Here is a 27,979-nt window from a genome sequence, read left to right as displayed (position 1 = left end):
AGGTGGGGTGCACACGGGTGGGCGGGGCTGCATGATTTCACGCACTGGACTTCTAGTTTAACCAATAAGAACAATGGTTGATTTCAGCTTTTCTAAAAAGAAACTGTAGGAGTTGCAGGATATGTAGCACTTATAAATGGTTTACTGATCACTAGTATTCTTGGTCCTATGACTTAGGAATGAGTATTTGAAATGATTACTATTTAAAAGAGTCATATGGCTGTTTTAAGTCTTGTTATAGAGTATTTTTTATAAAAATATCAGCAATCTTAAATCTCATATCAAATATGAGGAGTCTTAGTTTAAGAATGATCAATCCAAATATCTAGTGACATCATAAAGGGTCCATAAAGTTTGAAGAGAAATCAAGAGAATATCCACTGATTATTTTTTTGAATTTGTGCCTCTCATTTAAACTCTGCTGAGTTTCTGATACATAAGTATTTTGTTTACTAGTGTTTTCTCTTTAAAGATGTTTTGATAGGTCTCATTCAGCTAATGAGTACATTTGGAAAATACTTAGTAAGGTACTTAATTAAACATTCAAGCCTGATGGAGTCACCAAGACATTACAAGAAGTTGTAAATGAACTGTACTTTAGTATATCTGCTCTGTAAAATACAAAAGCAAAAATCATAGAACTGAATATTTTTAATTGAATTTTATGTAGCAATTGTGTAGGAGCACTTAATAGTTGAAGACTGTGCATTAATAGTGTCAGAATATTTCTTAAAACAAATATTGAATGCCGAAACCGGTTTGGCTCAGTGGATAGAGCGTCGGCCTGCGGACTGAAGGGTCCCAGGTTCGATTCCGGTCAAGGGCATGTACCTTGGTTGCGGGCACATCCCCAGTAGGAGATGTGCAGGAGGCGGCTGATCGATGTTTCTCTCCCATCGATGTTTCTAACTCTCTATCTCTCTCCCTTCCTCTCTGTAAAAAATCAATAAAATATATTTAAAAAAACAAAACAAAAAAAAACAAATATTGAATATTCTAATTTTAAGTATAATATGGCTATTGTTTTTGTGAATGGCGGAATCAACTCCGAAATTCAGATGTAAGTCATTGAAAAGAAGTGATTTGATTTATGGATTTCTACTTTATAGATAATTTTCCAAAAATATTGTATAATCTTTAAAGTCTGATCTAGCAATATCAATTTTATCTCATTAGAATACTATCTATTACCATATATAAGGCTATATTTATTTTTCATGTAGTATGACTCTCCTTTATAAAATAACACTTTGGGATCATGATTTATGCATGTTTCAGTATAATAATAATAATAATAATAATTACTATTATTATTTTTAATTCTTAGGAGCCAAAAGTAGTTTCCTAGTTGCTTTTTACTTTTCTTCAATTTATTTTCTTAAACTGTCTCTAACTGTAACAGATTTCTCCTGCATATGTCTTAGGTATAGTTTCCTTCAGTTTTATTTCTCTATAGATATTTTCTGTGGATAATTCTCTTTGTTTTATACTTCAGTATATTTTGTTCTATTGATTTTATTTTTTCTTATTTTCCTATGTTATGCATTTATTTTTTATTGCGAGATATAGATATAATTACAAATATACTTATTCTAGAGGCCTGGTGCATGAAATTTGTGCACAGGTAGCGTCCTTAGGCCTGGCTGGCAATCAGGGCCGATCAGGTTCCCCGCCTCCTGGTCTCCCTGCCTCCTCCTCCCTCAGCGCCCTGCCATGTTCCGCACCGCCCCTTGGTGGTCAGTGCATGTCATAGCAAGCGATAGAACTCCTGGTCTCCCAGTCGAACGCCTGAGGGGACAATTTGCATATTAGCCTTTTATTATATAGGTATGGGAATGGAAATGGATAAAGACAGTTAAACATGTATCTTCTGTGTAACCATGGATTTTAAGTGGAAGAAGGTAGATTCCTGTGCTCATTCTGCCATCTTGATTGATTGGTATTTCTCTATATTAATCAATGAACTGATTATGTAGAATGTTTAAGGTATAATGTTTGTATCTGAGACAGATATTGAGGTTCTTCTTAGTTTTATCCAAATACTAGAAATACTAGAGACCCGTGCACAAATTTCGGGTACGGTCCCTAGCCCTGGCTGGCGATCAGTGCCGATCAGGGCCTTCCTTCCCCCAGCTGCCAGCTGCCGGCTGGGGCCTTCCTTCATTCTGTGCTGCCCCCTGGTGGTCAGTGCACATCATAGCGATGGTTGAACTCCCGGTCTGTCAAACTCCCAAGGGGACAGTTTGCATATTAGCCCTTTATTATATAGGATATTTTGGAAGACAAGGCAGTAATACACCAAACTTATATATTTGTGCTTCTACTGCACAAACTTAGATCTATAGGTGAATTGGGATGATGGTAACAGGTGAATGAAATGTACCCCCAAAAAGGTCTTTTCTTTGTTGTAGCTTAAAGCGCTGACACATGCTACCAAATTATTAAATGATGATTTGGAAATGAGCCAGCTGACTGGAAAATCTTTACAAGATTACTATTGGCAGATAAGGTAGGTTTGGGGCACTTCATGTATTCATCAAGCACTTATTAAGTAACTTTTTTAGACAGAGCACTTCACTTGCTATGAAAAATTTAAAACAAGAAAGAGAAAAGATTCCCTGCTCTTTAAGCATTTATAGAAATGGTTCCAACCTTTCCTTAAGACCCATTTTTTGTGTGTAAAAATATATCACAGAAGTGTCACATGAAAGTAGTTGTAGTTTTAATATCCATTGATTCTTAAAAAACACACGTCAATTAAAACTATATTTACTAATACTTTTCTTTGTACTTGGATTATATTAATCTCAAGTGTTTGTATTTATTTGAGAGTTACTCTAAATATACATATGTGCAAGATATATTATTAATTCAGTCTAAAGGCAATACCCAAAGAGGTTATAGATTTAAGGACCCCTGTAAAAAAATATGGTCTACAAGTTGGAAGAGAAGTTAGGAAAGTATGAAATAATTGGAAAAATGATTTCAAGAGAAAACATAATTATGTGTCAAGGAATCTCCAATAGCAGGAAGCTTACTGGGAGGTGCTTATTGAATAGAAAGTTCCATTATGCACAAAGACATACAGTTGTCTAAATACGAGAGGGATTTAATAAAGCATTTTCTTGACTCCCTGCCCATTGACCTGGCATAGTTCTACAAGCTCTTAACCACTAGAGGCAAGAGTTGATTTTAAATAATTGTTTTCCTAGAATAACCTAGCTAAATGCAAACAATATTACTTGAGAAGGTTGACATATTGCACAGCACCTGGCATATAGTGAGTGTTCAATAAGTATTAGATGAATGAATGAAAATGAATAGAAGACATCAGTATTTACAAAACAATAAACTAGTGTTATTTATAAGCTAAAACTGGAAGCAAAGAACAAACATTGGCATAATGAACACAAGTAAACTATAACATAGAAAAAAGAAAAGTATGCTTTAGATGGGATCCCATGGTGATGGATAGGCAGAAGTCTAATACTGTGTGTGTGTGTGTGTGTGTGTGTGTCTGAAGAGATCGTTGCTTTTATTAAAGCAAAAAAAAGCAGTGTGATTTACATTCAGAAAAATTTTCAGAGTGGTGGTGAAATGCTTCAAAGGGGAGTTTGTTGCCATTTGAAAAACAATGTTTCTGTTGGGAAAACTGTGGGCATGAAATACAATTAAATAAGAATGGCACATATGAATTCAGCCTTTAATGACTATATACTAGATGGCTAGTACTCACCATCACCTGGTACCCAAGAAAGACATCTGCAAGTCATTTGTGACTGTCTCCTTGCCTCTCCTCTCATCCCTCACACCCAGCCAGTAACCATTCCCACTGATTCTGCTTTACTTCAGGTGCTTATTTCATAGCCTAACTACTCAAATAGTCTCCTAAAATACCTCTCTTTAAACCATGCTCCATATTAAAATCAGAGTGATTTTTCTATTGCCTTTAAGATAAAATTCAGTGGTTTTAGCATGATTTGTAAGGCCCTTCATAATCTGTCTCCTGCTGACTTCTCCAGCCTCATTTTAGGGGTTCTTATCTCAGAACTTTATAGTCCAGTGCCCTAAATGGACTGTGCTCTCTGATGTCTACATAACTTTGTTTTAATGCCTCTAGTTTCTAAAGGTTCTTTCATCATTTTCTGCCTGACACTTAGTCAACATACACATTTTATTCAATGTCATGTTACTTTCTCAGGGAGGCTCTTACTTTGCCCATTAGATTAGATTAATTCTCTTTCTTTTTATACTCACATAGCACTTATGTATTTCCCCTTTCATGATACTCATCACATTTGTAATTTGGTTTTTTTCCCCTGCTGGGATATTAGTTACCAGCACCTTAAATATTTCCTGCCACATAGTACTTACTTATTATGAGTTTATTGATTTGAATTGAATGTTACATACTCTATGAAGTCTTTCCCTCCTGTTGCCTGTCTCTCTTATTTATGCTCACACTATAGCATGTGTGAACTCCTATCATAACACCTATAACATTTTGTTGCATTGATTAATTTATATGTATATAAGCTTTTCTGACCTTGTCTTTTTATCTTTGTATCTCCCCTTAACCAGCACAGTACCTGGCATGCAGTAAGCACCCAATAAATATTTAGTGGATGAATTAAAGAATGGCAATAGGCTTCTCTTTCTATCAGTATGGTAGACTAGATTCCCTGAATGTCCCTTCTAATGAAAATAAGTAAAAATGTCTGATAATACTATTTTTATTGCTGAAATGGCAAAAAGGTAAGGAATCTACAAAAGCCAAAAACTAGGTAAAAGGAAAAATCCTAAAAATTAGGAGTAAAGTCAGCTTTTACATGGAGTGTATTTGTTAAACACTAGTAATTCTGACTGGCATTCACATGGCTTCATGGAGTGCCAAAGGCAGAAGATAAAGCCACGCTCATCTTAATTAGAAAGTCTAATAGGAGATCCTGTAGAAACAGGTGTTAAACTTCATAAAAGGGAGAATGTAAAGGGAATGACAAAGAAAATAGTGAAAAACTTTAAGCCATAAAGGAATGAATCACTAAATGGAATTTCAGTTTCTATATCAACATACGGGTAAAATGAAAAAAACATGAGGTGGCCAAGGGGAGTCCAGAAGAATTAGTGTAATACATTCTTCCAGGCCATCTTAATGACTTAAATAATTCTAATCTGCTAATATTTTTTTAATCTACCATTATTGTTGTAGTAATACAAAACAACTTTATGACTTAGAAAGGGAAAAGGACTTCTCCCTACTACAAAGTATATTACGTACTTGGAAACAGATAAAATCTCTTCGACAACAGCAAGGGTTTATAAGCACCCCGATAAAGTTACAGTTTCAGAGGTGAGTGGTTGTTCTGTTGGTTCTTATAACATTTCTGAGGAACTGCACATGAATAACTGGCAATTCACAGTAATTGGGAGAAAAGAAGCTAGATAACTATTTGATGTAGCCAACAAAGGACTTGTATCTTGAATATATAAACAATTCTTACAATTTAATTAAAAGGGGCAAAAGATTTGAATAGACACTTCACTTAAGAAGGTATATGGATGGCAAATGAGCACATGAGAAGGTGCTCGACATCACTTCAGGTCAGTAGAGTAATGTGAATTGAAACCACAGTAGAATATACTACACACCTATTAGAATGGCTAAAAATCGGAACAAAGAAAAGAAAGGAAAGGAAAAGACAGTAACACATGCTTTCAAAGATGCTGAGTAATAGTAACTCTCATTGATTGCTGGTGGGAATGAAAAATTGTACAGTGACTTTGAAAACAATTTGGCACTGTATTATAAAGTTAAATATAGATTCAGCAATCACACTCCTGGGTAAAACATGTAAATTATAAAAACATGTCTATTGGAGGAGTTAGTTATAATTAAAAACTATACTTGTTACTCACAGGAGCTGTGAACTCACAGTTAAATAACTGGTTTCCTTCCTAACCCATTGTTCCTGGGTCTTTTTCCCCCCCAAAACTGTAAAAGATTAGTGTAATTTCAGGCAATAAAAATGGTGTCTACTTTGTTGATTTTTCCCCCAACTGCAGTGGTTTTTAATGAAAGTGTTTCATGATCACCTTTATTATAATTCCTAACATTTTCAACAGTTTATCTAAAAAAAAAAGCTTTAAAAAAGCTCCCCAGTGATTTGAATGTGACAAAGTTTGACAGCCATTATATTAAAGAACACTAAGTTAATTATGAACAATAAGTTCATATTGATTACCCCAAATCAGAGGAAAACAATAATATTTATTGTTAGTTATGCTTGGAGCACCAAACAGCACTTTACATGAATTAGTTCATATAATCCTTACAACAACACAATTTTCAATTGAGAAAAGTAAGGCACAGAACACTGTAGGAACTTGCCCAAATTCCATAGTGCCAGGCAACACAGGTAGTCTGCTCTCAGCCCATACAGGTAATATCCACACTGAACTTACTATACTGTATTTCAGAAGGCAAAAGCATATATTCTAAAAACAGTTCTAATAAAGAATTTAAATTAAAAAAACAGTTTTAATGAGATATAGTTCGCATACCATACATTTCACCCATTTAAAGTGTGCAGTTCTTTTTTTTTTCTTTATTGATAAAGGTGTGCAGTTCAATGGTTTTTAGTATATTCATAGAGTTGTGCAAGCACAATTATAACTGTCCAATACTTTCATTATATTTGCTTTAAATAATTCTATTTATTATTAACTAGGATAAAAATAAATAAATTTGATGAACAAAATCAAGGAGAAATGTCAGAAATGTCTGAGACTGAGAAGAAAACTGAAGAAAAAGCATATAACAGTGGGGGAAATGAGGAGGTATTTATATTGAAAAATGATATTTAACTCAACTAGTTATAATATTTAGTAGATAAAATAGGATATCTTTGTATTTGTAACAGTTACCCAACAAAATTACAAATAGAGGAAATATAAGTTTAATATTAAGAATAATTGTCCTAAGCTATGAACTTACATTGTAAATTATACATTTATTTTTTTTGGTTTCTAGAGCCTCTTATATTTAGCTTTAGAACTTGAAGAAACAGATATTGAAGGAATAAAGCCAATCACTTTGATGCCACAACTTTCTTTTGCTGAAGAATTAACAAACTTATCCAAGTGTTCACTGTAAGCGTTTTTACAGGTTTATTTTTTTCTTATATATTGTCTATTAATTGTTTAATTTTTTAATAATAATGTTAGATTTATTGAGTGAGTACCGTATGCAGGGCACTTTGCTACTTTATCTTATACATTTGCACATTTAATTGCTACTATAGGTCTATGGTGTTATACGCATATAAAAGGTTAAGTAGCCCAGGATCACATCTCTAATTCATCAGTGAGGTGGTACATAAACCAGTTTGGTTTGATGATTGTGTTTTGTTTTTGCTATGGTAGTAATTTTTGTTCATGTATAGATAGGTAGGATATAAAGCCACTGTAAAATAAGATTATATAGTAGCCCTAGTTTGTTAAGGGACCCTTTGCTTTCATAAAATGAAATCCCCTCTGGGCAATTTTATATTTTGACATAAACTTCTTTCCTTCCCACTTGCGACTTTTTCCTTGAACTATAATGTTTCCCCCTACTCCTGGGACATTTCATGCAAAAACAGGTATCACACAGATTGTCATTTCTCCCATCTGTAGGCCTGTGGCTCTCATCTCCCTTAAAGAGGATAAGTCAAATTAGAGCACTGAACTAGGTCCAACTTTTCAACATTTCTGTCTCATGGGACACTTTGGACCAATTTGTCTTTGAGTATTGTGAATGTGCATAATTTAGCACAGTGTTGTAAGACAGTGGGTGCCCAATAAATATTCATATACATTAACTGAATGGATGATGGTTGCATTTTAAAATGAACATAAAAGTAGCAGACACAAAGACTTAAGCAGGCTGTCTTTCTGACCAGAGAAGTACAGTGGTGAAGTACTGATTTGTTCTATACCTACTTCTCAAAGGGGTCTGAGTTAATTTATTATGTAAGACACACCTACAGAAGGACCATCTAAATCAGTGATTCTCAACCTGTGGGTCGCGATCCCTTTGGCGGTCGAACGACCCTTTCACAGGGGTCGCCTAAGACCATCCTGCATATCAGATATTTACATTACGATTCATAACAGTAGTAACATTACAGTTATGAAGTAGCAACGAAAATAATTTTATGGTTGGGTCACAACATGAGGAACTGTATTTAAAGGGCCAGAAGGTTGAGAACCACTGAAATGAAGACAAGAGAACAGGATCCATATAATGGAAGATGGAAATAAAGAGGAGAAAGAGAAGGAGGAAGGTATTTGTGCTGGAACGCCTAGACTAAAACTTAGTGGTAGTCAAGGCAAAAGGAAATATGGTGCTTTCTTTCTTCTCAAAGCAATTGCTATTGTGTGGCATTGCTTTCATTATCCATTTAAAATATCCAGTTGAATAAGAATTGACTCTCTAGAAAAAAATGATGTACTGATGTCAAGGATAGAGATGAAAGGAGTACAGGAATTGAAGAAGAATTGAAGAGTTTACAGGTGAAGAAAAAACAAGATTATCTCAAGATAAATATAATACTGAATTAATGAATTTCATCATCAGTTCATGAGCTCATTGTTAAAATTACATTCAAAGGGCAACATGAGGGGCAAATTGTACTAAGATATTTCTCTAAGGGTAATTGGGAAGATGGTTAGAAGAGGCTAACGGAGAATAAGTAATCTTTTGTCTCTGAACCCTCTGAGAAGGTTATGGAGAAGATGGGCTTATCTGAGGGCAGGGAGATCCTGGGCCCAGAGGATGATTAGGGTGGAGAACAGAGGGGATTTTTATATTTCAACTAAGGCTTATTTTCCAACCAGTCTTCTTTCTGAAAAAGTGGCTCAAGTCTTAAACATCATTAGGTCAGTTCCCGTGCAGCTAAAACGGTTTTCAGTAAATGTTAGTTGAGCGAACGAATAAATGAATGGATGGAAGACTCTTTTTAGGACTTTCATCTCACTCAAGGGGCCCATTTATTCCCTAACAAGTGTACTCATATAAGCCCCAGAGAACTAACCTCTCTCAAATCTTTGGGTTCAGAGAAAAAATGACCTGGAGAAAAAGGGTGTACAACCTAAAGCCTAAAGGGATTTTCAAAGGCTTTTAATAGAACACAGCAAGCCTCATGACTTAGAGCCACCTCTTTGAGGTTATTGAAAACATGGTGTGTGTGTGTGTGTACCTCTTTTAAGAGTTAGACAATATTTTTGAGTTCTTGATTTAAGTTTCCCAATCCCATTACTAAGTCCCTCAGTTTCCTCTTCTCATAAATCATCTTATGATAGGTAAGTGCTTAAAATTTAGTAAAATAAATACCTGAATGATTTACAGAACCCTGATTTTAGTTCTTTTCTATTTTTGAGTAAATATTTTTTCTTGAAAGAAATTTTACTGGGTAGCAGAGGCTTTTATCCACATTTTGGCAAGCATTTTGGGGCTTAAAGATACCATTTGCCCTCTAAAATAATCATATTTTAACATGCTAAGTTAAGGTACATTTTGAAATGAACATTTTATGTCCATTTTGCTTTTCAATGGTCTTTTAAATGTTTCTTTAATTTTTAGGCATGAACAAAAGAGGAGAGCCAAAATTCAGAAGCTTAAATATTTTATTAAAATATTATACAATGATAAACAGGTTTCTTGCACTTCGATATCTCCTCTGCAGTTTGATTTTAAAGTCATGTTTCAGCAGATTTTCAATATCCAGTTAATATATTGGCCTGAAACAATTTGCTTGGAGGTATGTCATTGTTATTTACTTTTGTACCTTATTTTACCCATACATAATTTTAAATTTCTTGTTAGCTTTTGTTATATGTGATAAGTTATTTCTTTTACATTTAGAGATAACTGATCTATATGGCTAAAGAAGATATTTATAAATAACATATTTGTAATTTATCATTAGTTTTTTATTCTATAAGTACAAAATTATTTGATTAATTAAATACTTCTCTTCTTTCCTGCTAAAATTTCTACCAACCCTTGGTCTGCAGTATTACTGTTCATTTGGTAGTGAGGTGGAAGAGGGTTGTGTCCAGTGGTCACCAACTGGTGGTCCGCAGACCACTGGTGGTCCGTGAGGTCCGAAAGGTTGGTGACCGCTGGAAGCTATAGTGAGAGGTATAACTATTACAATAGTATTGAAGGATGTCTCCAAATTGCTCCAGTCCTGACTTGATTTCAGTCTCTTGCTGTATTTGTTCTTCACCTACTTTTGGATTTGGGATCTTTTTAAAAATCTGATGAAAGATCATACACACAATAGACCCTTGATCTTTGTCCAGAGACACCATCATGAGAACCCCTGCACTATTAAAGGAAGAAGAAAATAGGACAATGGAGAAAAGTTAGAGACCATAAAGGAGTCTAGACAAGAAATTTTGATGGCCGATATAGGGGTTGAACTTGCATCTATACCCAAAGGAAAGGTTTTGAGGGAATAAAGATTTGTGTATGTAAGGTTGGGATGGAGTTTGAGGACTGGAGAGAGGATTATAATTACAAATCTAAATCTGTTATTTTTACAATGCCTAGATCATTTTGTGCTATCCCTGACCAGAGGTTGTATTCATTTTGTTTATCTGTACTATCAAGAGCCTGTCATCTTAAAAATTATAATCCAACCACTTGAGGTTAAAAATATAGATAAATGCCCCCAATATAGATAAATGCACTTTTGAATTTTTCATTACTTAGCATATAACCCTAACAAACTAAGAGGCAGGGAAAGAAACTAATCTAGCTAGAGATAAATTACATCATTAGCAGCTGCAGAAGTTGAAATATAAATTTTTATGCCCTAGTGCAATGGTCGGCAAACTGCAGCTCTCGAGCCACATGCAGCTCTTTGGCCCCTTGCGTGTGGCTCTTCCACAAAATACCGACTTCTGCGCATGGGCCACGAAGTTTCAATTGCACTGTACATGCGCGCCCACACGTGGTATTTGTGGAAGAGCCACACTCAAGGGGCCAAAGAGCCACGTGTGGCTCGCGAGCCGCAGTTTGCCGACCACTGCCCTAGTGTAAGAGATTCTAATCTACATTTCTGATTTACTTCTTACCATTCCTCTTTACTGATTCTTCATTCAGGCAAACTGAGTTACTTGTGTTTTTACCATATATCCTTGCAGTTTCCTACTTCAGAACGATTGACCATTCCAGTTCCTCCATTAAAATGCCCGTTCTTGATACTTCATCTCTGCCATTCAGTGGTGCTAATAGCTGCTATCAGAGGGCAGGCTGTCTCCTGGGGACTTCACCAGGTGGAATTCTCTACCTTTACATTTACTTCTATCCAGGATCTGACCTCCAGCCTTGCAGTATCAGAAACTAGATTTGACAATCCCCTGAAAAGGCAGTTCCCTAAACAAATTTACAAGGCTGATTTGTCAAATCAGAGTGCCAATTCATCCTTTGAATATATTTATCAGTTCACTGTCTTTCTTTAGTTGGCTAATAAAATGATTTACAATAAGAAATTCCTTTCACGGACCTAAATACTTAAGTCCATTTGCAATAACTCCTACAAACCTTTCAGCATTAGGGACACTTTTGTCAAAGAGACCAGTGTGTTGGCTTAAGTTAACTTTTACAAGGGACAGTTTTTAGATAACTAGAAAAAATATTTGCCTTGGACTTTGTTTTTTCTCTGCTTTCTTGATTAACCAACCCCCTTTTTGATTGACACATTTTTTCTTAACTTTCAAGGAGCATTCCACCCCCACCCTACCCCCTATTTCCTTCTTCTTAGAGTACATATCACTGTTTACCAAACACAGTACAGGTCAAATGAAGATTTTGCTATTGAAAAAAACTTTAGGTTTGTAATTATGGCAGTGATGGAATTGTAGTTAAAGCACAGCATACAGAATCAAAAGACCTGGGTTTAGTACCCAGTGGGCATCTGTGAAACTATCTACTGGGACTGGGTTGCCCTCCCCTATCCCTACAGCTCGTTTAATCTGCCCTTGGATTCCATGAGTTAATAAATTTCCTTTTTTTCTAAGCAAGTCAACCTGAGTTTCCATCACTTATAATAAAAATAAATATAGTTTTATATAGAGACTCCATTTCCTAATGAAATGGGAAGAATAATACCAGTTTCCGATAATTTTCATCAGGTTTAAATGAGGTAAGGAACTTTAAAAATGCTACACAAAAGTAAGTTATTCAGGTATTGTGTTATGTGTACCTATATTCTCAGAACTGTATTTATAATCCTTTTATTAAATTTATTTTCCTTGAAACTAGTGAAAGGCATTCTACAGTTAGGGATGTACAGTTATCTACTTTTCTCACAATCAGTAGGTGAAATACTATAGAACAATACCTATTTTATATTCTGGCATTTAAAAAAAAAAGAATACAAATGGGTGTTTATAAGGGTCCTTAGTTTAGTTTAAAAATTTTTGTACTTTCAATGAGCTATCAATCATTTCTTTTCTATTTAGGTTTATGAAATAAATAAAAGGACAAACTTGCTGGCAAAACTATATGTACCTTTGCCTAACAACACAGAGCTGAAAAGCAAAACTGCTTTGGAATATGTAGAGTTTAGCTCTGATGAGCTGGTCATGCCTGAGTATGGAGAAGTAGGAAGCAGTAAGTTTATTAAAAACTAGAGGCCTGGTGCACAAAATTTGTGCACTGGGCCGGGGGGGAGTCCCTCAGCCAAGCCTTCCCCCTCTCACAGTCTGGGAGCCCTCAGGGGATGTCCTACTGACAGCAGTCTGGCCTCCCTCTGCAGGAGGCAACCGGGCTGATCAGGGGAAGGCACCAGCCCATCACCCAGCTGCTGCTGCCACTGCCGCAGTTGCCAAGGTGTTTTTATCAACACGGACTCCAGTCCCTTCACCACGAAAAAATGACAACTTTCTTTAGGCATTTTCAAGATGTCTCTTTCATAGGATATGACATTTCTTTCTTTCTTTTTTTTTTTATCCTCACATGAGGATATTTTCCCATTGATTTTTAGAGAGAGTGGAAGAGAGAGGGAAAGACAGAGAAAAACATCAATGTGAGAGGAACACTTAGATTGGTTGCCTCATGCATGAGCCCTGACCTGGACCCTGGCCAGGGAGGAGCCTGCAACCTAGGTACATGGCCTTGATCAGAATCAAACCCGGCCCCCTGTGGGTTTGTGTCTCTGCTCCAGCCCCAGCAGCCCAGCGCTGTCCATCTTTATGTAACCAGATCAATATTTTCCTCTCTTTGTAGTCTACTTGAAGCAATCTGCCTTGAGGCATCTTAGAGGGTGATGAGGGGGAGCTCTTAGGTTTGAGCCTGGGGTCAGCACAGAGTTTCCTATGTGTTCCTGGATTTCCACAAGTAAAAGTGGGGGGAGGGAAGGGGTGGATCTACAATGTGTTCAAATTGCACACTTTTAAAAAAATTTACTTATTTTTAATGCCCTTTATAAACAGATGTGCCTTTTCTTCTTGAGGGAAATGAAACTGAAGAACTTTGTCTTTTCACATCAGGAAAACTAAGCTATTCCCTATCATGGGCCTTAGATGAAAATGGCATTCCTCTGACACCTATGTCGCAGTCATTAAGATCTGCTTACTGCAGGTAGTAAGCCTTTATGCTTGAAAAATAATTCCACTCCTCAGCAAAGCATCACACAAAACCTGTGTCTATAAAAGGAAAAAACTAGCAGCAATAGGAATTTAGTTTATTTAGATGTTGATTTATTTTTTTCATATATTTATAAATATATAAAATGTTAATATATTTCTAAATATATAAACATTTATACATCTTATTGATAATTATCCTATAAGATAGTAAGTGTCTTTATATGTAATAGTGTGTATCTCTTCCTTGCTTAGGATTATAGTCACATGCAGGATGAGAAAGGCCAAGACTCCCAAGGATTTTATTTCCGGGGCCTTTATATTTCCCAGTCATTCTGGATTATAAAATAATAATTTATGTATTATCAACTTGCTAGAAAGAAAATCCTAGAAATTTTATGCTATGTCCCAGGACTTTCTAGAAGAATTGGAATTAACTTATAGGTCATATCCATAAATAGGATTACTAGAAATAAGTACAGTAAAATTTTATAAAAATGATGGTAATGCTGCCTTTTATATTACGCTGTGTTTGAGTAAAATGGTAAATATAAAGGGCCACGTAGATTCCATCATTTAAAAATTAATGAGTGATGATACCAGAACAATGGCCTTTCCCCTCTCCATCTAAACACATATTTTAAAAGACCTTGGCTATATGATGTTATGGAAAAGGCAGAACTATGGAGACAGTAAAAATATTGGGAGTTGCCAGGGGTTATGAAGAGAGAGGGATGATTAGGTAGAGCACACAGGATTTTTAGGGCACTGAAACTACTCTGTGTGATACCATAATTATGGGTACATATAATTACATACTTGTCAAAACCCATGGAATGTACAGCGCTAGGAGTAAACCCGAAGGTAGACTATGTACTTTGAGTGATAATGATGTGCCAACATAGGTTCATGTATTGCAACAAATGCCACTCTTTTTGCAATGAATGTAGTAAATTATAACTCTGGTGCAGGATGTTGATAGTGGGGAGGCTGTGAAGCGTGAGGGGTAAGGGGCATATGAAAACTGCGCTTTCTGGTCACTTTTGCTGTGAGCCTAAAACTGCTCTTTAAAAAGTGTTTTAAAAATAGAATAAAAATATTTAAAAACATCACTATAAATAATTTGGATTCGAAAGGAGATCAAAATGGAAATTAGCGACTTTTAAAATAATGAGAACACTATGTGTAAAACCAGTGGCATATGGCCAGAGTTATAGTAAGAGTTTATACGTACTTTTTGTGGTAAAGAACAAGTTTTAGAGAAAAAACAACAACACCTAAATGTTAGTAGCACTCAGCAATTGATGTTGAGCCGGGCCTGCGAGGCTCAGGGTTGAGTGTTGACCTGTGAATCTGGAGGTCACGGTTCTGTTCCCAATCAGGGCACATTCCTGGGTTGTGGGCCTCGTCCCCAGTAGACCCCCCTGTGGGTTTGTGTCTCTGCTCCAGCCCCAGCAGCCCAGCGCTGTCCATCTTTATGTAACCAGATCAATATTTTCCTCTCTTTGTAGTCTACTTGAAGCAATCTGCCTTGAGGCATCTTAGAGGGTGATGAGGGGGAGCTCTTAGGTTTGAGCCTGGGGTCAGCACAGAGTTTCCTATGTGTTCCTGGATTTCCACAAGTAAAAGTGGGGGGAGGGAAGGGGTGGATCTACAATGTGTTCAAATTGCACACTTTTAAAAAAATTTACTTATTTTTAATGCCCTTTATAAACAGATGTGCCTTTTCTTCTTGAGGGAAATGAAACTGAAGAACTTTGTCTTTTCACATCAGGAAAACTAAGCTATTCCCTATCATGGGCCTTAGATGAAAATGGCATTCCTCTGACACCTATGTCGCAGTCATTAAGATCTGCTTACTGCAGGTAGTAAGCCTTTATGCTTGAAAAATAATTCCACTCCTCAGCAATCTCTGAAATCAATAAAAATATATTTTAAAAAACACCAGTTGATTTTGAGGAAACTGAGCTAGTGTACGTACATTATTCGTCAAGAAGTTTAACAAGCTGAGGGGGGAAAAAGACTGAAAATAAGCCTTGGCTATATGATGTTATGGAAAAGGCAGAACTATGATAACAGTAAAAATAGAGACAATAGAATCAAGGTATGGATTTCTTAAAAACTGGGACAATCTTTATCTTCTTAAAAGAAGTGATGAAATCCATGGGAAAAGAGCCAGAGAATATATTAGAAAAAGTATGAGATCCTTCAGAGTCAGGAAGATATTGAACCAGACACAAATTTATAGCTATGGTTCTAGAGAAGAGGAAATATCTCTTCTTCAAGTCAGAGGATGAGACAGAAATCACTATGAAGGCAAATGCAATTTTAATGGATGTCCTTGTTTTGGTAAATAAATGATGTCATCTTCTTCAAGGCCTGGAGAAAGGGCATTTTAGGAAAAAAAGTAGACAAGTAATAAAATTAATTGACTTACTATCTAATGAATAAACTTTTAATACCTTGAACCATTATTTTCTTTTATTTCTTAGTATTTCCCTAGTATAGTATCAACTGCAGCTTTTTCCTACCTTTGTCTCATTTCACATATTCTTTGGTGTTTATTCTTAGAGTCAGATATTTGTTCTCCTCACTCTAAAGCTAATATATGGGCAATCTTTTATAAAGGTATTTTGGAACTTTCCTTTGTTTCTTTTAGGATTCTGCTGATGTATCTACATCCTTTTCTTTTCTTTTTTTTATATCCTTTTCTTATATCATCTTCAACTTTTCCATCTCTATATGTTGTTAGTCTTTTATATATAAGAAGTCTTCTTTGTTTTTTTAAACAAAGAACAATCCAGTCATCTGATTAAACCTTAAAAAAACACTTTTGGGCTGTTTTTCCTATCTAACTAAGCCCTCACCTGGGTGGTATACTGGTCTGCCTACAGTGCCTTCACTTTTTATTCACACATTTCTTCCCTAAAGCAATCCACGGATTCCCGAAGGCTACCAGTGACTTTCTGATACTCATTGGCTTGTCCTCATCCTTTTGCTTATTTAAGTCTCTTCTCTGTCACTTCTGTGATGCTGCACTTGGCAGTTCTAGTTACTTGGGGACTCAAGTTTACAAAAGATTGAAAGCAGTTCTGTGAAAGATGAGGGCATACGACAGGTTTCAACAGGGAGTGAATTGTAAGAGGTTTTCAAAGTCCAGGGCCTTCTCTAAAGAAGTTAACTCAAAGTAAAACTTTACCTTTGGGGCCTCTGACATCAGAGAGGGAAGTTACAGAACTCTCCTCTACAGTGTGGGAGTTCAAGGGCTGGTGCTGAGCCATCGTTCTAGGAACCTGGGATGAATTCTCCAGAAGGCAAGAATGACTTGTGAGAATCAGAGTATAGCACCAAAAGAGGTCCAAATAAAGATACTCCTTTGGTAATACTTCCCAGTTAATTCATAATCTATATTATGTTTCAACTGTAAAAATGTAACCTAAAGATTCTTATATACTATGGATTTTATTAATTTTTCTTAAGCAGACATCTTGGTTACATCTCAATACCGTGCATCTATGGAAGGAAAATATTTAATAAGTCACTATGCTCAGGGTTTGCAGAGTACATCCAATATGCACCAGTTATTATTTAGCATTTACTATGTTTTAGCTACTACACAGAGTGTGGACACTTTACTCTCAAGAAGTTGACTGTCTCTTAAGGTTAAACTTAGATCAGAGCCTAAGGGTTATGATCAGAAGGGTTCCTTAGATCAGAGCCTCTCAACTGAAGGGAGGGGGGTGGACACTTATCAAAACTTTATGACACAAGTTAGAATATTTTCAGAAGACCCAGAAGAGATATCACATTTAAACCTTCTATTTTATCCTTAAATGTAGGGGATGGGTAGGTATTATGTTTAAATACCTGAAATGGGTATTTATAACGCTGTTCCCTATGCTGGGGAAATACTAACAAATACATAACCTGCATATTGTATGCACATTCACAAATATTTTTCTCTATGTTAGTGTGTTAAGAAATGTAGATGCAAGAGGCGATCCTGGAATTCCATGGCTCATTAATACACAGAAGCTTTTTGAATGGGCAAATGAAGTCAGAATTGACCCAAATAATCCAGAATATTCTGATTTAATGGAATTTATTATGGTAAGTTATAGCAAATATCAATTCTGGAAATAGATTCTATTTTCTAAGCTCTGGCTCCTTTACTTTTAAATTATTTAAAAATAGTTTGTGCCCAGCCAGCATTGCTCAGTGGTTTGGAGTCCACCTATGAACCAGGAGGTCACTGTTCAATTCCCAGTCAAGGCACATGCCTGGGTTGTGGGCTCGATCCCACATCGATCAGCTGCCTCCTGCACGCCCTCCACCGGGGATGTGCCTGCAACCAAGGTACATGCCCTTGACCGGAATCGAACCCGGGACCCTCGAGTCTGCAGGCCGACGCTCTATCCACCGAGCCAAACCGGTTCTGGCAAGCTCTGGCTCCTTTACTTTTAAACTATTTAAAAATAGTTTGTGCCCAGCCAGCATTGCTCAGTGGTTTGGAGTCCACCTATGAACCAGGAGGTCACTGTTCAATTCCCAGTCAAGGCACATGCCTGGGTTGTGGGCTCGATCCCCAGTGTGGGGCCTACAGGAGGCAGCCGATCAATGATTCTCATCATTGATGTTTCTGTCTCCCTCTCCTTCTCCCTTCCTCTCTGAAATCAATAAAAATATATTTTAAAAATATTTTGCTGCACATTTTTTCTAGGCATTAGGAGGCATGTAAGTGTAAATCTCAGGACAGACACAACCAGTTTACAGTATTATAAAGGCAATAAGAAATTCAGCCACTGAAATACTACTTGAGGCCCAATGGTTGGTACTTTGCCACTAAGCAGCCCACAGCACATCCTACAGGCTGACCTTCAGACTAGCATCTATTTCATGTCTACTGGAGTGCCTGCTGTATTATTAGATGCTAGGTATATAAAGACGGCTTACAGACACATTACTTCCCTCAAAGACTCCATTATATATTCACTTCCCCTACTCTTCCTTATAGCCAACTGAATTGTTCATAGAAATATGAATAGATGTGCCCCAAAATGCTTTCTTCACACCTTTATTCATGTTATTCCCTCTGCCTAGAAAGCCACCCATAGAGGCTATCTTTACCCATCCTCCAAATCTGATAAACATTTCTTTGGTAACCTCAGTTAAACATATGCTCTTCTTTCCTTGCCCTCTTGTTAACTTTTTTTCTTTTTATAACTGTTATGGTTCTGATTTCATTCTGCCTTATGCTGTAGTCATTACTGTGTTTTATCCTTCCTTGTGGGACTACAGCAAATAAATATTTATTTCTCTGATGGCAACTAACACTCTTCCTTGCATGTACCCTGTACTCCCATTTGCATTTATTGAATAAAGCAACGCTTAAATAGATTATTGCAATTAAGTGTCCCTAGATCAGAGCCTCTCAACTGATGTGCTGAATTGATCACAGGCATACAGAAATAGTGATTTTCTCTCATATTCTACATAAAAGTGAGATCATCTGGCATTTGTCTTTCTCTGTCTGCCTTATTTCACTCAGCACAGATCCTATATTCAAGTCTTTAATCCATTTGAGTTAATTTTTGTGTATGGCGTCAGAAAGCAGTCTGTTTTCATTCTTTTGCATGTGGCTTTACAATTACTCCAACAAAATTTATTGAAGAGGCTTCCCTTTCTCCATTGTTTAATTTTTTAAATTTAAATGTAATTAGTATACAATAGTATATTAGTTTCAGTTTACAATATAGTGGTTTGACATTTTTATACATTAAAATGTGTTTAAATAAATTTTTAATTAAAAATTAATATATATTAAGTCAAGACTTTTATTATTTATGTTTTACAGTACATGAAACATAAAGGGAAGGATATCCCAAAGTATTTTCGTCTTGAACAGTTGCAAGAAGAATCAAGTTTTGTTTCTGAAGAGGAAATGAAAAAGAGTAAACGTTTCCGGCTATTGCAGCTTAGAAATGCAGGACAATTAGGTATTTTCCCTCTGCAGCAAATACCCCTTTATGACAGAGAGATTCCAGACTCAGTCTTCCAGGTACGTGGTTTCTATTTGAGTATAATTTATAAGTTAATGTTTTGCTGCTTTAAATCTGTCCTAATTTTTTTAACTGATAACCAGTAGACAGACCTCCCCCCTTTCTTTAAACATTAAAAATGTACAGATCTCCTAATTCCAGAAAGTCCTTAGCTTGACTTTGCAACTTAGTTGTTCAAACAAAGTATTTCAAAGCCGAAATCCTTTAGGTGTATTCTAAATTTATGTAAATACTGTATTTTTGCTATCGTAAAATGTAACACATATTTAAAAGAAACTTTTGGATATAAGGGAAAGAAACACTACCACATTAAATGTATACATTGATTATAAAGTGCACCTCAATTTCAGGAACTTTAAAATGGGGGTGTGGGGACTTAGTCTTAAGCTATGTGGGGGTGGTGTGCGGGAGCCGGCCATCACCAGCTGTCAGAGCCTAATGTGCACCTTTTTCCAACTCCACCTTCAGTGACTTCATGTTGGCTGCTTTAAATTTGTTTAATTTGGTTGCTGGGGAAATATTTACACCATAAATTAGCACATGCTACAAATTGGGGCTCCCCCCCCACTTCCAGATAACTGGTTGTTAAACACTTACTGGTACATCACTAGTCTTAAGATAGCGGATTGTAAGAGCTAATTCCTGTAGAAAGAACCAATTGTAATAACCATAGCATATTTATAGAATATTTATTAATCATCTTTACATTTTCATAATGGCAAATTTTTCTCAATCATTACTCTTTTTTAAAAGATGAAGGGACCACATCCTAGAAGCAAACAAAATAGAAACTGTTTTTAGCTAATTATCAGTGGGAGAATCTGAAAGAAATGTTTTCCTCTTTTAATGCCAGAATGTTGCCAATGTCTCCTACACAGGAACTGAAATAAATAGTTAACATTTTATTGCAGCATGTCATATCTGAACTATGACATCCAAGAAGTGAAACTAACTTAATTCTCTGTTTAGGAATATGAAAGTCAGGTAGAGAAGGATATGTCCTTTTCAGATGTGAATTCTATTACCGCCCAAAGGATTAGTTCTGTCAATTTTCTGAAAAAGGTAACAACTGCAAAATAATGTTAGCAATATGTTTGCATTTACTCTTATGAAAACGGGTCTGCTGGATGTTTTGTACTATGGGCTTCCCAGAGAGTCAGACAGACAAATCTACTTACTCATCACCTCTTTCTGATCAGTGACGGGTTTTCTGTTCTGTTCACTTCCTTTTCAGAGTTAGCTACATACCATCTGTAAATGTACACTGTTGATCTACATTGTTGATGCAGAGGTTACTTCAATGGACAGCAAACTCATTATTAGTGCATATCCTAACTTTTTCTACTTAAACATGAACATTAACAACTTTGCACTCTTCTTGACCCTGAAAGTTCATTTTGAGAAATACACCAGCATTTTGCCAGAATCTTTACTTTTACTAGTAATGTGGTAGTATCACAGCAGTTCAGGGGACAAAGGGAGGAAGGAGCTTAAATTGGGCTAGGATAGGTGTAAAAAGAGATAAGAACAGAGTTTAAGATGACATGAAAGGGTATGGAAGGACAAAAAAGTAGAAAAACACACGCACTTGCTTTGGTATGACATGAATGTGAGAGTAGGAATGATTTTAATAATGGAAACAAGCAGAACCATATTTTCACTTATCTAATCCCTCTTACCATTCATTGCTTGCACAAATTAAGGGGTGAAAAAATAATGGCACCAGTAGTATTGTAAATAGTTTATCTTAAATTATAAACTATGCATTTCTTAAATTCTAAATTTTTTTTTGTAGATGAGAAAGATGGTAATGAAAAGAATTGTCAAAGTTAGCAAATTTAACTTATCAGATATTGTAGCTGATTATGAAGAAATTGTATCTACAAGGTACATATAAAAATTATTATTAAGTAAGAAATCTAAAGCTTTAAGTTAATACCTTCAAAATCCTCTAATAAGATCTCTACATTTATACTAATAAGTTACATATCAAAAGATGCAGTTATGCCCTAACCGGTTTGGCTCAGTGGATAGAGTGTCGGCCTGTGGACTGAAGGATCCCAGGTTCGATTCTGGTCAAGGGCATGTAACTTGGTTGCGGGCACATCCCCAGTAGGAGGTGTGCAGGAGGCAGCTGATCGATGTTTCTCTCTCATTGATATTTCTAACTCTCTATCCCTCTCCCTTCCTCTCTGTAAAAAATCAATAAAATATATTTTTTAAAAAAGATGCAGTTATAAAACATTAAATGAAATATGGTGACTTAAAATATATTTGGTCATTTTAATATGGCATTCTTGACATAACGATGTGATATGTATTTTCAATTGTATAGTATTTTAGTTTTTTAAATGTTATAGCTTTTTTTTTATTTGGTCATTTTAATATGGCATTCTTGACATAACGATATGATATGTATTTTCAGTTGTATAGTATTTTAGTTTTTTTAATGTTATAGCTTTTTTTTTAAACATACTTTTATTGATTTCAGAGAGGAAGGAAGAGGGAGAGAGAGATAGAAACATCAACAATAAGAGAGAACCATTGATTGGCTGCCTTCTGCACACCCCCTATTGGGGATTAAGCCCGCAACCCAGGCATGTGCCCTTGACCGGAATCGAACCCAGGACCCTTCAGTCCGCAGGCCGATGCGCCATCCACTGAGCCAAATTGGCCAGGGCATTATTTTAGTTTTTAATGCTCTCCTTATTGATGGTTTTTAGCTCAAGAAAGAAAAGAAATACTTACGTTTCAAACCTATTTTGCCCTAAGATTTTCCTGTCCTGAGACTGCTAGTGAAAAGTCCTTGCTGATGGCACCACACACTAAGCTTATAACCTATCCCTTTCAAAACTGTGAGTCCTCAGCCCTACGAGAGCGCTGTGATCCACAGGGGGGTCTTTGGCTAGAGCAATTCAATCTCATACTGTCCCATCTGTGAAACTCAGGGGCAGCAACAGGAGTAGAAATGCTTCTGGGAAACCACACTGGGGCCACTTGCAGGTTCATGGTATTACCAATAAGGGGTTCATTGGTTTAGGATGCTGAAATCTATTGTGTTTTATTTTCGGTCTTTGGGGGAAATGGGTGTGACCATAGAGCTATAATTTCATGGATTTGTTACCAGGGCTGACAGCATATGTAACTACTCTTTCAGATTCATGTAGAAAAGCTGAGTTTCTAACCACTTTTAAGAGAATGATTCTTAAAAAAAATAATAAAAATAAATTCTGAAAGAATATCATGTTTTATGGAATTACCTATCCTGCCCTTGTCTCTTGTTGGGTCATGTACCCAAAGGGCATGGAGCAATCACATTCCCTCTTAACATAAGAGTGAACATAACATCTCCTCTATGCTCAGAAAATGATTTCTTCCCTGAGTTTAAAACAACTGTCTCCTCTCCACAATGGAGAAAATATGGCTTACAATAATGGTTTTATTTACAATAATTAATTTAAAAAATGGATATCTTTTAAAACTAAGTTATCTTGTATATATGTGGCTGATCACGTTTACTCTTTAGCCAGTTGACGCATGCAATTTGTAAGCTTGTTGAACGACAAAGAAAGTTAAAGCCTCAGAGGAAAGAAAGGAAAAAAGTGGCAGCACAGACGATCTGTGATGGAGATATTAAGATTCTTGTCAGAATCCTGAGGGCTTATAATATTCCCAGCAGGAAAACAACAGTTCACAGGTAAGGCCATATGCACCAGTTTTTAAGGTTACATAAGATCTGTATTAAATGTAAATTTCCACACTGTCCAATTAGCATATCTTTGCACTTTATTAATGCTCCATATACAGAAACTGAGTGAAAGTTTGTCTTCATTTGGATAGGCAAGCTTATTGTCATTGCCATGTATTAATACATTGCCATGTATTAATGTATTGGATAGGCAAGCTTATTGTCATTGCCATGTATTAATAAGAGTTTTTACAAGTTTGAGATGCCCGAAGTATATCTTGCCCTTTATCTCTATTCCCTATTATGAAGAGTTGTGAAGCCACTGTTGCCAACTACACTATTCTCTGCCACTGGCCCCTCTCAGTATTGGAATTAAAACACTGGAGAGAGTAGAGTCTGTTTTAGACTTGTCCTATTAGATGACTTCTGCAAAAATCAGGTCTTACCCATCTTTTCTGCAGGTGCTCAGGGGCTTTATGTGTGTTTCTGGTGTGGAGGATATGTGGGGCCAGAGTGGGTATCACAATTGAGCGATACCAAAATAAGGCATCCTGAATATTGAGTGCCTCTTATCTATTTAATCTGGTGTGTGGTTCGTATGTGGCTATTTAGTACCCGAGTACCTCAGGAATATTAAGTATACCTCTCTATCAATATTTCACACATATATGCTCTACACCAAGCATGTCAAACTCATGGGCTGCATGCGGCCCACAACGAATATTTTTGCGGCCCAGCCAATATAAAGTTGTGCAGTTATTCAGTGTCTGGTAAGTTAATGTTCAAGAAAAAAATATTAATTTTTATTAAAGTGTTCTATTATTTTATGTTAACGATTACTTATTTATTTCAGCCCTTTGTATTCAGCATATTTCTATCGAAATAAACCTACATTTCTATGAAAATTGAAGCTTTTGGCTTTTTGCAGCCTACATAAACTTAAATCTTGTTTATTTGGCCCGTGTTAGCCCTGAGTTTGACATGCTTGCTCTACACTCTACTTGCTTATCTCATGTTTACCCCATCCTATAAATTTTGCATATGAACAACAAGTATTAATTAACAAGCTACTAATCTATAGTTTAAAACTTTTTGTTTTGCCTATTTTTATATTCAACCTTATTTATTTATAGAATTGATATTCTTAAAACAATGCACATTTCAAAGGCTGCTTGTAAAATCACATCATAACAGCATCACCATTTCCTATTATCATCAATTCATAAAAGAAAGAATGTTGCAACACCAAAAATAGGAAGGATATCATCTCGACGTATCATTTGCCTTATTTTTCTCCTTTTGCTGAGGAAAACTTTATCATAGACTGAATCCAGTCCATATTTCAGCATTGAGGAGCTGCTCCTTTAGAGCAGTCATTATCAGGGGTTTAGCTCTAACCACCTATGATCTGAATATCAAAGCAAACTGTCAAATCCAGGTAACTGGATTATATGTGTCCATAAGCATAGGCAAAAATCTGCTACTCCCACCAAAACTAACTGATATCTCTCTATTGTTTTTCTAGAAGACCCTTGGATATATCTACTTCTCTGATATCATCCATATCTTGCCTCAGACATAAAGAAACAACCAAATCAGTGGCCTCAGAAGAGATCTTATATGAGTTAAGTATTTAGTACTTTTATAAAGTGTAGTTCCAATGGCTTGCCCTGAATTGCTACTGGTTTCTCTGTCCCTAATCTGTTGGGATTCCAGTTTACTTTCCATAACACAATGAAGGTGATCTTTATAAAATCTAATTCTAACCCTTTCATTCCTTGCTCCCCTGCTCTCAGGGTCTTTAGAATACAGTACAAGCTCCTTAGAATGCCTACAAAAATCTGTAATGATGTAGCCCTTACCTACAAGTCAGCCAAATCCCATCTCTTTCCACCCAACAGTGGTATCAGACTACCACCTGTTCTAGAAAGCCTATGTACATGCCCTTTCCTTAGCCTGCAGTGGCCTCCACCCAGCTCAGTATTATTGGCCACATTACTGCTTAATGTTTCTAAGCTCAGGCTCAAGCAGTGTTTTCTCTGTGAAGCTCCTGTCCTCACCCCCAGAAATTTAATCATGCCCTCTCCTGAGTAACTATTATACCAGGAATATATTTTTATTTTATTTCTCACATTTCATTGCAATTATTTATTTACCTGTTTATTTCCCCTAATCTTATATAATAAAAGCCTAATGTGCTAAGTGTCCAGTCGTCCAGTTGGCTGTTCAACCAATCAAAGCATAATATGCTAATGATATGCTAAGGCCGCTCAACTGCTCACTATGACATGCACTGACCAATCAGGGGGCAGATGCTCTGACCAGTAGGTTTACTTGCTGCTGGGGTCCAGCTGATCAGGACTGAGTGATTCAGGCCAGACTGGCCCTCCCGCGGTCCCTCCCCAGCCGGCCAACCTCCTGCATCTCCCCAGCCCCGATTGTGCACCAGTGAGATCCCTCAGCCTGGCCTGCACCCTCACGCAATATGGCACCCTTGGAGGATGTCGGAGAGCTGGTTTTGGCTTGACGGCGGAATGACCGGTTGCTATGACATGCACTGACTACCAAGGGGCAGATGCTTAATGCAGGAGCTGCCCCCTGGTGGTCAGTGTGCTCCTGAGGGGGAGCACCACTCAGCCAGAAGCCAGGCTCACGGATGGTAAGTGCAGCGGTGGTGGCGGGAGCCTCTTCCACCTCTGAGGCAGCACTAAGGATGTCTGACTGATGGCTTAGGCCCGCTCCCTAACTGTCAGTCGGACATCCCCCGAAGGCTCTCGGACTGCAAGAGGGCACAGACCAGGCTGAGGGACCCCCCGCTCCTGAGTGCACGAATTTCATGCACCGGGTCTCTATAAGCTATAAAATCTATAAAGCAAAGTTCCATTTATCTTTTTTTGTTAATTCTCACCCGAGGAAATTTTTTCCATTGATTTTTTTTAAAAGAGAGTAGAAGGAAGGGAAGGAGGGAGGAAGGAAGGGAGAGAGAGAGACCATTGTGGGAGAGAGACATTGATTGGTTGCCTTCTACACGCACTCTGACTGGGGATGGGGGTTGAACCTGCAACTCAGGCATGTGTCCTTGACTGGGAATGGAACCTGAGACCCTCCATGTGTGGGCTGACACTCTAACCACCTAGCCATACTGGCTATTTATCTTAGAAAAGTATCTATATTAAATAGGACCAATAAATGATTAGTAAGTGAATGAGTGAATAATAGTTATCTGAAACACTAGAATAAGTAAGCATCCAGTTTTCAACCAGCAACCAAGTAATTCCTTAGCTTTTTATCTTTTATCAACTATATAAAATATTACAAAAATCTAGTCATTGTTTATTATGTATTTCAGGATACTGTACACCCTTTTGTGGAAGTTTCCTTTCAACACACTGTATACCAAACCAGTACTGCAAGTGGATCTCATCCATGCTGGAATGAGGAAATTAAAGTAGATTTTGTGTAAGTTGGAGTCCATTTTTTCTTAGCTCCTAAAAAAAGAACAATAAATAATTATTTTTGAGCCATTTATTAAAAATATTGGTTGAGATAAGCTTTGCTTTTTAGGCTTTTAAATAATGAAATATCTCTTACATAGATGTTAATATATATGATGTATATATAAATATAAGTTCTCAGGAAAAATGATAAAATGAACACCTGTATATCTACCTTCCATCTTAAAAAGTAGATATTGCCAATATTTTTGAAGGCTTCTCTATGCCAATTACTAATTATATCTTCCTTCTTTCCCTCCAGAGGTAAAAACTATAAATTAGGTATTTATGCCTTGTGTCTGATATCTGCTTACCTGACCTTTCTTACTGTTTGAATGTGAAAGGGAGTATTAATTGAAAGGAAATAAATATATTATATTGTATAATATTATGCTAAGTAATTAGTATATAAAAGTATATTTTGGTTTAAAAGTTTGTAAAGGTATAAAATTTGGTTGTATGTGTAGAAATATTTGTGTATTAGACATTAGAGTTAGAAGAAATATACTGTATTAAATAAATAGATTTAGGATAACATGAAATAGTCAATAAGATAAACTTATACATAAATGCTGTAGAATAGTTGCATTCTTGAAATGATAGCAATGCAATAAGCCAAGAACACATTTAGAGCACAACAAGGAAGATCAGAGGGTTCAGCTAAGCCAACGCCATTCAACTACCATTTTTCATTGCCTCAGATACTCCATTCTCTTCTCCACATGACATTTTAATGAATAAAAATCATGTACAAATGGGGTAGATAGTAATAATAAACAAATAGTAAATATCTTGTGAGCTCTACTTTGGAGGAGAAATTGTGAAATTGGAGGCAAGTTTGAATAGAATACAAAATGCAAGATAGTGTAGGACTTGAGTGATTTAAAGGACATACTAAGTTGACACACTCCAAAGTGTCTTGAGGATGACAGTTATCATCTCTTCTGCTAATATCTTATATAATAAAAGGCTAATATGCAAATTGTCCCCTTGGGAGTTTGACCAACGGAAGTTCGACCATTCACTATGATGTGTGCTGACCACCAGGGGGTGGTATGGAATGAAGGAAGGCCCCAGCTGGCAGCCGGCAGCCAGCAGCC

At 36.5% G+C, this 27,979-nt stretch overlaps 2 protein-coding genes across 2 annotated transcripts in view; both read left to right on the top strand.

The window, feature by feature from the left end:
- LOC102239687 (chromosome unknown open reading frame, human C10orf131) overlaps nt 1-13,637 on the top strand; it is a 22,831-nt gene extending 9,194 nt beyond the window's left edge. Inside the window, exons 9-14 of the mRNA XM_014532631.1 lie at nt 2,412-2,509; nt 5,236-5,350; nt 7,031-7,149; nt 9,623-9,800; nt 12,514-12,664; nt 13,486-13,637. Of these exons, the coding sequence (XP_014388117.1) occupies nt 2,412-2,509; nt 5,236-5,350; nt 7,031-7,149; nt 9,623-9,800; nt 12,514-12,664; nt 13,486-13,637 (813 nt within the window). The remainder of the gene's footprint in view (nt 1-2,411; nt 2,510-5,235; nt 5,351-7,030; nt 7,150-9,622; nt 9,801-12,513; nt 12,665-13,485) is intronic.
- Nucleotides 13,638-17,701: 4,064 nt separating this feature from the next.
- Nucleotides 17,702-24,978, top strand: LOC106724611 (coiled-coil and C2 domain-containing protein 2A-like). The gene is made up of 5 exons (XM_014532633.1): nt 17,702-17,748; nt 19,493-19,696; nt 20,667-20,759; nt 23,224-23,394; nt 24,911-24,978. Exons 1-4 carry the CDS (start codon nt 17,734-17,736, stop codon nt 23,245-23,247), a joined length of 336 nt encoding a protein of 111 aa, XP_014388119.1. The 5' UTR covers nt 17,702-17,733; the 3' UTR covers nt 23,248-23,394; nt 24,911-24,978.
- Nucleotides 24,979-27,979: the final 3,001 nt, after the last annotated feature.

The sequence above is a fragment of the Myotis brandtii genome, unplaced genomic scaffold, assembly GCF_000412655.1.
Source record: "Myotis brandtii unplaced genomic scaffold, ASM41265v1 scaffold902, whole genome shotgun sequence".
NCBI lineage: Eukaryota > Metazoa > Chordata > Mammalia > Chiroptera > Vespertilionidae > Myotis > Myotis brandtii.
The sequence above is the reverse complement of the archived record's forward strand: the minus strand, read 5'-3'. Positions and strand labels throughout refer to the sequence as shown.

What these genes read in the sequence shown, in the direction of transcription:
- LOC106724611 (XM_014532633.1), top strand. An exon ending in TTCCAGACTCAGTCTTCCAG is followed by an intron (nt 19,697 to 20,666) that starts GTACGTGGTTTC and finishes TTCTCTGTTTAG; the next exon opens with GAATATGAAAGTCAGGTAGA. An exon ending in CTGTCAATTTTCTGAAAAAG is followed by an intron (nt 20,760 to 23,223) that starts GTAACAACTGCA and finishes TTTACTCTTTAG; the next exon opens with CCAGTTGACGCATGCAATTT.